The sequence below is a fragment of the Eubalaena glacialis genome, chromosome X, assembly GCF_028564815.1.
Source record: "Eubalaena glacialis isolate mEubGla1 chromosome X, mEubGla1.1.hap2.+ XY, whole genome shotgun sequence".
Lineage (NCBI taxonomy): Eukaryota > Metazoa > Chordata > Mammalia > Artiodactyla > Balaenidae > Eubalaena > Eubalaena glacialis.
In genome coordinates, this window is record NC_083736.1 from 135,628,504 (window position 1) to 135,638,282 (window position 9,779).

The 9,779-nt window shown below is 45.0% G+C and overlaps 1 protein-coding gene across 1 annotated transcript; it reads right to left on the reverse strand.

Annotated features, from left to right (window-relative positions):
- Positions 1–809: 809 nt before the first annotated feature.
- Positions 810–1,889, reverse strand: LOC133082079 (melanoma-associated antigen 10-like). Its single transcript, XM_061178501.1, has one exon. The coding sequence runs from the start codon at positions 1,887–1,889 to the stop codon at positions 810–812; it is 1,080 nt and encodes a 359-aa protein (XP_061034484.1).
- Between the last annotated feature and the right edge of the window lie 7,890 nt (positions 1,890–9,779).

The window sequence follows — 9,779 nt, forward strand, 5'->3', positions numbered from 1 at the left end:
TACCGTCACCTCCCACAGAAGGAACCCCTGCTTCCCAAAGCCCCAAACTGCCCTGGTTTGGGGCACTTACACTTGAGTGCTTGCTCCTGGAGCCCCATTGCCTTGTCCCATTTTCCCTTGTTCTGTGGGACTTAGGGGACATCTCTACATCTTCCTCATGTGACTGTGGCTCCTAGACCATCACTCTAGGTGTGGGTGTGTCCTGCTTTTCCTAGTGTCCCCACTACTAACACAGGGCCTTCCGGAGAGCAGAGGCTCCATGAAGGTCTGTGGAATAACTGAGCCAGTGAGCAGAGATTTCATTTATTACTATTTAATTTCTTCTACATTCTTGAATAAGCTAAGAAAATCTAAGTACATATCTTAATTTTACAGAATAGACTAAAAATGATGAGAATTAAAAAATAAACCACTTAATTTTTTTCTCTATTTTACTAAACTTTTTCACATTTCCAAGGAAATTCCTATTCTAATGCCATCTTATCTTGTTACAGACTACAAATAAAATGGAAGGTTTCCCAATTCATTTTACAAAATAGCAAAACTCTTTCTCCTAAACTGGACAGAAAACAATAAATGTGTGACCAATGTCATTCATAAACTTAGATTCTGAGGCTAGCAGACTTTCTAGTTAAGCAACAACATTTTAAAATACCAAAAATAAAAGAAGATAAAGTTCTAAGTCACCCAATGGAACAGAAACAGAAAGATGTTATTCACTATGATTCCCTCATCCCAAGTCTGGCCCTCTACTACTTAGATCATTGACTGCCCTCTTAAAACACAAAGTGAAGAATCTGCCTTAGACTTCACTCAGGGCAGAACAAGCTGCTGGACATGGCACTAGAACTTGCACTGGCCATGGAAGTAGTATTATCTGTGGTGGCAAATCTAGACTGGGCTCTCTCTTCCTGATCTCTCAAAGCCTCTTCATACCACAGAGGGAAGGATCTAGGGTCACTTCCATTGACCTTGGCCAAAAACTCCAGGAGACTCATCTTGCTGGTCTCCGCGTGGGCCCGGGGACCCCAAAGAAACTCATAGCATGCAGGATCGCTGTTGGGCACCTGTCGGTACTCCAGGTACTGCTCCTGCACCCATACTTTGGTAATGAGCTCCCTGGGCTCCCCGTAGATAAAGTGCTCCCTCCCGGCACACACTCCCATCACATTCAGCGATTCCCACACCTCCTCCTCAGGGACACAGTTGTCATTCATAAAGATTATACTCAGGATAAATATCAGAAGGCCGGTCTTGGGCATGCTCTGCCCATCGCTCAGCATCCCATCATAGGTGAGGCCCAGGGTGGTGACCAGGACATAAGAATGGTCGCTGGGGTCCACTTCCTTCACATCAATACCAAAGACCAGCTGCATGCACTCCGAGGCTTCACTGAAGATCACAGGGAAGTGTTCCTCGTAATCTTTGATGATGATATTCAGCATTTCTGCCTCTGTGGCCATCTCCTTGGTGCAATACTTGAGGAGTAGAAACTCCACCAGATCACCCACCTTGTCATCAATCGCATTTCTGGGAAAGGACTCAGCATCTGGCAGGGCCTGCGAGGTGCTCAGACCCTCCTCTTTTGGGCTGCTGGAGCCATCGTCGGATTGGCTCAATGGAGTAGAGACAACAGCAGTGGGGGACGGGGAGGGGAAATCACTCGAAGGGCTCTGTGAAGGACTCAGGGTCTCAAGAAGAGCATAAAGCTCCTCTGGGGAGCTCGAGATCAGAGGACTGCGAAAGGGAGAGGAGGAGAAGGAGGAGGGAAAAGAGGAGGAGCAGGTGGAGGAGGATGAGGAAGAATCCTCTTGCACAGCCATGGGAACACTTTGGGCCTCATGGCCTTCCTCAAGCATGTAGCGCCGTCGCTTTGGAGCATGAGGCATGATGACTGGTGTCAGGAAGCCAACTGGAGTGTGGGCAGGGGTGACAGATAGGGACCAAGGACCTGGGGGAGAGAGGGAGTGTGAGCGGCCTCGGCGGAGACACGCACCCTGGGCAGCTCTGACAAAGGCCACTTACAGGGCTCGCCTTGAGGGGTGCCCTCGGGCCTCACAGGGGCGCTCCTCCTGGGCGGCCTGTCCCCTGCCAACCTGAAGAAGGAAGCGAGCTGGCTCCTCAGGGTGCAGCCAGCACAGCCCCAGGTACCGACCGGGGCTGAGAGGGGTGTGGGGAGGTGCGGTGACTTGGGCCTTGTGGGGTCCCCTCTGTTCTGGGACGGGGAGCCCCTGGGTACACACTCAGGGCACGCAACTCACCTTGACTCCTGGCGCTGCCTGGGCCTCCTCTGCTCTGTGGCCTGAGGACTCGTGCCTCAGACCTGGGCCTTCGCCTCCCGGTTCCTGGAGCCCCTGTAAGAGGAATGGAGGGCGCACCTCTTGTGTAGACTGTGGCACAGCCCTGGGCCCCTCGATGCTGGTAGGAGGGGTGGGCCGGACTCTGTGGGCCCCCCTTTGTTCCGGGGATTGGGCTCTCCTCCGTCCTCTCTCGGGGTCCACACCTTGACACCTGGCAGATCCTGGGACTCCTCCCTCTGCTGACCTGATGTTTCCCCTCAGACCAAGGTCCTCGCACCCCTAGACGACTCCATCCCCAACCACGTGGCAGAGGTGAGACCCTGCAAAGTCAAGTCAGCCCTGCCTGGGACCTCCCAGGGCTGACAGCATGGGCGAGCTCCTCTGAGGTCCCCTCTGTTCTGGGGTCCAGGGTCCCCTCTGTCCTCCCTCAGGGTCCTCACCTTGACCCCCGGCAGGACCTGGGATTCTCTCCTCTGCCCACCTGACACCCCGCCCCGCATACCAGGTCCCCACTCTCTCTGAGACCCGGATGTCAGGAAATGCTGCTTGTGGTCATCCCGCCCCAGGGCCTCCCAGGGCCCCCTCTGATTGGAGTCCAGGGTCCCCTCAGTCCTCCCACAGGGTCCTCACCTCGACTCCCGGCAGGACCTGTGATCCTTCCGTTTGCCCACCTGAGGCCCCGCCCCTTCCACCAAGTCTCCAGTCTCTCGGAGACCCGGATGCGGAAATCAGGACCCGCTGCGTGGCGGCCATCCCGCCTCGGGGCCTCCCAGGGCTGACTGAGGGGCAGGAGTCTGTGGGGTCTCCTCAGATTGGGGTCCAGGGTCCCCTCAGTCCTCCCTCAGAGTCCTCACCTTCACTCTCGGCAGGACCTGGAATCGTTCCGTCTGCCCCCCTGAGGCCCTGCCCCTTCCACCAAGTCCCCAGTCTCTCGGAGACCCGGATGCGGAAATCAGGATCTGCTCCCTGGTGCCCATCCCGCCCGGGTCCTCCCAGGGCCGACTGAGGGGCAGGAGTCTGTGGGGTCTCCTCAGATTGGGGTCCAGGGTCCCCTCAGTCCTCCCTCAGGGGCCTCACCTTAACTCCACGCCGGACCTGGGATTCTCCCCTCTGCCCACCTGAGGCCCCACCCCTTGTACCACGTCCCCAGTCTCTCTGAGACCCGGATGTCAGGAAATGCTACATGTGATCATCCTGCCCCATGGCCTCCCAGAGCCCCCTCTGCTCTGGGGTCCAGGGTCCCCTCAGTTCTCCCTCAGGGTCCTCACCTTGAATACTGACAGTTCATGAGCCGTCTCTTCTGCTTACCCGAGTCCAGCCCCTTCAGATCAATGCCTTTCCCTCCTTGAGACCATCTCCCCCAGCAGAAGACAGAGGCCACCATATCAGGCTACAGCTTGTTGGGGCCTCCCTACTCTTATAGCAGGGGCAGAGTAGGGCTAACTACTGTTCTGAGGTTGAAGGCCCCTTCCGTCCTTCCTCAGGGTCCTTGTCTTGACTCCTGGCAGGTACTGGGACTCCTTTCTCTGCTGATCTGAAGACACATCCCTCTATTCCAAGCCTCACTTCCCTGAGACCTGCATTCCCTGCTTCCCCAGAAGGAAGTCAGGGGCTTCCACATCCCTCTGACTTGGGGTCAATGGGAGCTGACTGCAGGGACAGGGTAAAGCTGGGACCCCTCTCTTCTGGTTTGGGAGGTTCCTTCAATGCTCCTTCAAGATCTTCACCTTGGCTCCCGGCAGGGCCTGAGACTCCTCCCTCTTGTGACCTGAGTATGTTCCCTTCCAGGCAAGGCTCTCACTGCTCTGAGATCCCCAGGGCAGAACTGAGGGAGGCTCACAGCCTGACAGCTCTGCTAGGGGTCTCCCAGAACTGTCATCAGGTGTGGAGCTGGATAGTCTGGACCTTCTGGGAGGATGCCCCCGCCTCAGTCCTCACTCCTGAGGGTCCTCAACTTGGCCCCTGGGTCCTTGGTTAAATGCTGGCTGGGAGAGCTCCCTCTCTGTCAGCTCTGAGCATCTGGTCAGCTGCATCCCTTGTAGAGAATGATTCTGTAGCACAAACTAGATTCTAGCTGGGGAGCTGCAGCGCCCCTGACCATGGGGGAGGGTCAGAGAAGAAGCAAACCTTTCAGTGGAGTCTCTTCACCAGCCAGCCAGACTTCGGAAACATTTTGTTCTAAAAGATTCATTTTCTGCACGGAAGAGGCTGAGCAGCAGCATTAGGGGAGGTCCTGCTCATTTGAAATTATCTAACATTTCATAGTCCAGAGCACCAACTTTCATCTTCTTAACCCTCATTCTTAGTAAAAAAATTTTTTTACATCTCTACCAAGTGTATATTTAGAATATATATAAAATTTCATGAAAGAATACCTACACTTAGTGTGTGGATCACTCTGATAGCTCCTGTTCTATTTCCAACCCATTCTTTATCTTCTATGAAAATAATTTTTTGAAAAGCCAGTCCTCAGTCACTTGTCAAAAGTTCGGAAATAACAGAAGTAAAACCAGTGAATCACTGGAGTAGTAATTAGTTAAAAGTTTATTCTGTGCATGCCAAAAAGACAGTTTGTGAACACAGAGCACTCAAACCAAACATGGAATGAGGCTCAGGGGTATATTGTTATAAAGCAGCTTATATAGTGGGAAGGCAGTGACTGTTTATTCTTCACAGTGGTTGGTTATAATATTTGAATTTTCTTAAATGATAGGGAATTGGTTAGTGATTACCTCATATCAATTTTGGGAAACAATTTAAGTTTTGCTTATGATTTCCAGAGGCATAAGCAAGAAATGACCCAGATCAAGTTAGTCCTGAAAAATAAGCTAAATTAAGCTTTGTTTGTATGACTAAATTGGTTTTATCTGCTCAGGGAATTTTTCAAGGTTAGTCTCCATTTGTTTTTGATTTTAACACACTAAAATGGTTTCAGGTGGTTATTAGCACAGGCTTTGGGGCCCTACTACCTCAATTATCTCATCTCTCCTGTTGTCCTGATACTATCCCAGGGCTACTGGTATCTGTGGTCAGAGGGCCTGCCTCTGGTTTGTGCAATGAAAAAGGCAGAAGTTTAAAATCTTTTCTCCTTATCCATTCTGCCATCTGCATCTCTGCAGCCTACAGCCCCTCCCCAACTTCCACGCTTCTCCCCACCCCTCCTCCCCAAACACAGGAAAGAGCTCCTCACAGCCATCAGTCTTCCCCAAGGGTGTCTCAAGTTTTGTTGTTTAGATTTTGTTGTTGATTTCCGCCCCCCTCCTTTCTATAGTTATTGAGAATTGATTTGGGGAGTGGAAGTCTGCAATCTGAACCTGATGGTCATCTTGGCATCTCCAGGTAAGACACTAAATCAGTAAATAATTTAAGGATAATTCACATCTTTGTAATCTTCTGTTCCCCATTAATGAATATGTTTCGCTGCTCGATTTATTTGGGACTTCTGGCTGAATCAATAAGAAAGCTTTTATATTTGCCTCCATTAATATCTTGTACATGTTTGTTAGGATTCTTTTTAGGTAATTTTCTTGACTTTGTTGCCATTGTGAATGAGGTATTCTCTATTTCATGTTCTAACTAGTTATTGCTTTTAGATGGCAAGCTTCTTGATTTTGCTATAATGATCTTCCGTATACATTTCTCTGAAGTCTCTCAATCAGTCAAATACTCCACATATTTTATAGATAATATTGTCACCAAATATTATCTTTCTTTTCAATATTCATATCTCTTTTTATTTTAACATTCATTGCTTTATGTGTCCCAGTGCAGTTTTGAACAGTAGAGGAGAGAACATTCATTTCTGTGTTGTCTGTCCCTGGCTTTAACGGAATTTCTTCTAGTATTTCACATTTAAGTGTGTTTGCAATAGACTTTAGGAAATTGAAGTTCTATTCTAATGTTAGCTTACTTTTTTTTTTAAAACCACAAACTTTTGTTGAATTTCTTTCAAAGGCTTTTATGTACCCATTGATGTGATCAAGTGTTTATCCTCCTCTAATTTGTACAGGGAATTATAATTGAAAGTATTTTCTAATGTTAAATCATATTTTTATTCCTCAGACACAGCACATTTGTTCATTTAATTCACTGCTATGTTGAATATGCTATGAAATTATTTAGAATATTTGCTTCTATGTGAGTGAGCATGGCTTAAGTGTTCTTTTCATGGGGTGTTCTCATCTGGTTTTCGAATCAAGGAGCAATAGCCTGGCAAAATGAGTTGAATAATTGACCGTTTTTATATGCTTTGGAAGAGTTTACATAAGATGGTAATTTGTTTCTCCCTGAATATTTGGTAAAACTGGCTTCCAAAACTGCCTTGTGCTGGAATATTTGATGGTAGCTTGAGTTTTGAATACTGTTTCAGTTTATATTGTTTGATTAATAATAATTAATTGACCACTTTTAAGTGGTCAATTTCACTTAGGATTTCAAATTTAATGGCATGATATTTATAATAAAAACTTTTTATTACAGAAATTATCAAACATATACAACAATAAAGAGAACCCATTTCTCTTTATTCTATAATATAATGAACCCAGTATACCTGACACTCAGCATCAACAAGCTTCAATACAATCTGGTTCCAGTTGTACCCTCACCTTCCCCCATTTCTTGCTACTGGAATAATTTGAAGCATATTCAAAACATCATACCATTTTATTTCTAAATTTTTCATATGACTTCATAAAAGACAGACTCTTTATGATACATAAATCCAATATAATACTTTTCTAAAAACTTAAATAAGTAATCTTCAAATGCCCAAGTATTTTTCATATTTACCTAGCAGATATATACTTTAAAAAAATTAGTTTCTTTGAATCAGTGTCCGAATAGGATCTAATCACTACAGTTGTTTTTTATGTCTCTTAAGTCTTTTTAAATCTGTAATTCCTTCCCTTTTACCTCTTTTTCCTTGCAATTAATTTTTTTGAAAAAAAAAAAAGAAAGGATTTGTGTTTTGTTTAGTTTCTCTCAGTATGAATTTTGCCAAATGCAACATTTGTGGTGTCCCTTAACATATTCTTCAGACCTTACTTTCTGACACTACAACATACCCCAGGCTCATTTTGTATATCTACTGCCTTAGTTCTAGAATCAGCCATTTCTCCAAATAGCCCTAGTTCTTTTTATTAGATGATGATTTTAAGAAACTTAGATCCACCTGGACCAAACTATAATTCAAAAAGATACATGCGGGCTTCCCTGGTGGCGCAGTGGTTGAGAATCTTCCTGCTAATGCAGGGGACACGGGTTCGAGCCCTGGTCTGGGAAGATCCCACATGCCGCGGAGCAACTGGGCCTGTGAGCCACAACTACTGAGCCTGCGTGTCTGGAGCCTGTGCTCCGCAACAAGAGAGGCCGCGATAGTGAGAGGCCCATGCACCTCGATGAAGAGTGGCCCCCGCTTGCCACAATTAGAGAAAGCCCTCGCACAGAAACAAAGACCCAACACAGCCAAAAATAAATAAATAAATAAATAAATAAAAAGATACATGCACCCCTGTGTTCATAGCAGCACTATTCACAATAGCCAAGACATGGAAACAACCTAAATGTCCATTGACAGATGAATGGATAAAGAAGATGTGGCACATATATACAATGGAATATTACTCAGCCATAAAAAAGAATGAAATAATGCTATTTGCAGCAACATGGATGCAACTAGTGATTATCATACTAAGTGAAGTAAGTCAGAAAGAGAAAGATAAATACCATATGATATCACTTATATGTGGAATCTAAAATATGGCACAAATGAACCTATGTACAAAACAGAAACAGACACACAGACATAGAGAACAGACTTGTGGTTACCAAGGGGAAGGGGGTGGGGGAGGGAAAGACTAGGAGTGTGGGATTGGCAGATGTAAATTATTGTATATAGGATGGATAAACAACAAGGTCCTACTGTATAGCACAGGAAACTGTATTCAATATCCATAATGGAAAAACCATAATGGAAAAGAGTATGAAAAAAATATATATATGTGTATAACTGAGCCACTTTTTTGCACAGCAGAGATTGACATAACATTGTAAATCAACTGTACTTCAGTTTAGAAAAATAAAATTAAAAAAAGAAACTTAGGGGCTTCCCTGGTGGCACAGTGGTTAAGAATCCACCTGCCGATGCAGAGGACACGGGTTCAAGCCCTGGTCCAGGAAGATCCCACATGCAACAGAGCAACTAAGCCCGTGCACCACAACTACTGAGCCTGTGCTCTAGAGTCTGCATGCCACAACTACTGAAGCCCACGTGCCTAGATCCCATGCTCCACAACAAGAGAAGCCACTGCAATGAGAAGCCCACACACCGCAATGAAGAGTAGCTCCTGCTCGCTGCAATTAGAGGAAGACTGCGCACAGCAATGAAGACCCAATGCAGCCAAAAATAAATAAATTAATTAATTAATTAAAAAAAGAAACTTAGATCTCAGTGCTAGGTATGCTTGTTGCTACAGGGGAGTTGTTACTTATAGGCCATCTCAAGTAACAGAACAATGAAATATGTAAGTGTATATTAAGCTGTGTGTGTACACATACCCATGAATATTTATATTTGTAGCCATCTGTAGCTATATAAAGGTCAATGTGAGTTTATGCTGATGTTTCCAACTCTAATCCATTATCACATTATCCTCCCCTTGCTTACTTGTAACATCCCACTCTAATAATGAGAAACCTGACTCCCACCATCCGCCAATCTATTTAATTAATTGTTCAATTCCAGTATACATGGATAGTGGTTTCAGAATTGTGAAACTGTACTACTGTGGGAAACAACTGTACCAACTAGGGTACAGAACTTATGTGCAGTTTCTTTTGACTTTAATCTTATAATATTCATCTCTAAAGTTACTTAGGGCAGCAACTTTCCCTTCATACTTTTCAGTGAGGTTGTTTCATACATTTTTAATGCAGTTAGAATATTTTGCCACATTCCGCAATCCAACCTGGGATTCCTTGACCGCCTAAATTAATTATTTTTATTTTCATACATTATGACTGTCAAGTTCTTTTTTGACTAATACATACTGTCATGTATTCACCATTACAGTATCATAAACAATAGCTTCACTGCCCTAATAAATCCCCTTTGTTAAACTATTTAAACCATTTTTTATATGTTTACCATTTCTATGATTTGTTTCCCTTTCCAGAATGTGATATAAATGGAATCACACACTCTCTACTCTTTTGGAACTGGCTTATTTCACTTAATAATATGCATGCAAGATTTATTTATGCCTTTGCACATCTTGTAATTCTTTTTTTATTGATGAATAGCATTCCATTGTAAGGTTGTAACACAGTTTGTTTATCCATTCATTTGTTGAAGGACATCTTGGTTGCTTACAGTTTTGCACGATGTGCAGGTTTTTGTGTGGACATAAGTTTTTAAATCAGTTGGGTAAATATCCAGGAGTATGCTTGCTGGATCTTATGGTAAGACTATGTTCAGTT

Excerpts from the sequence above, each read along its gene's own strand:
- LOC133082079 (XM_061178501.1), bottom strand. The coding sequence starts at position 1,889 with ATGCCTCATGCTCCAAAGCGACGGCGCTACATGCTTGAGGAAGGCCAT.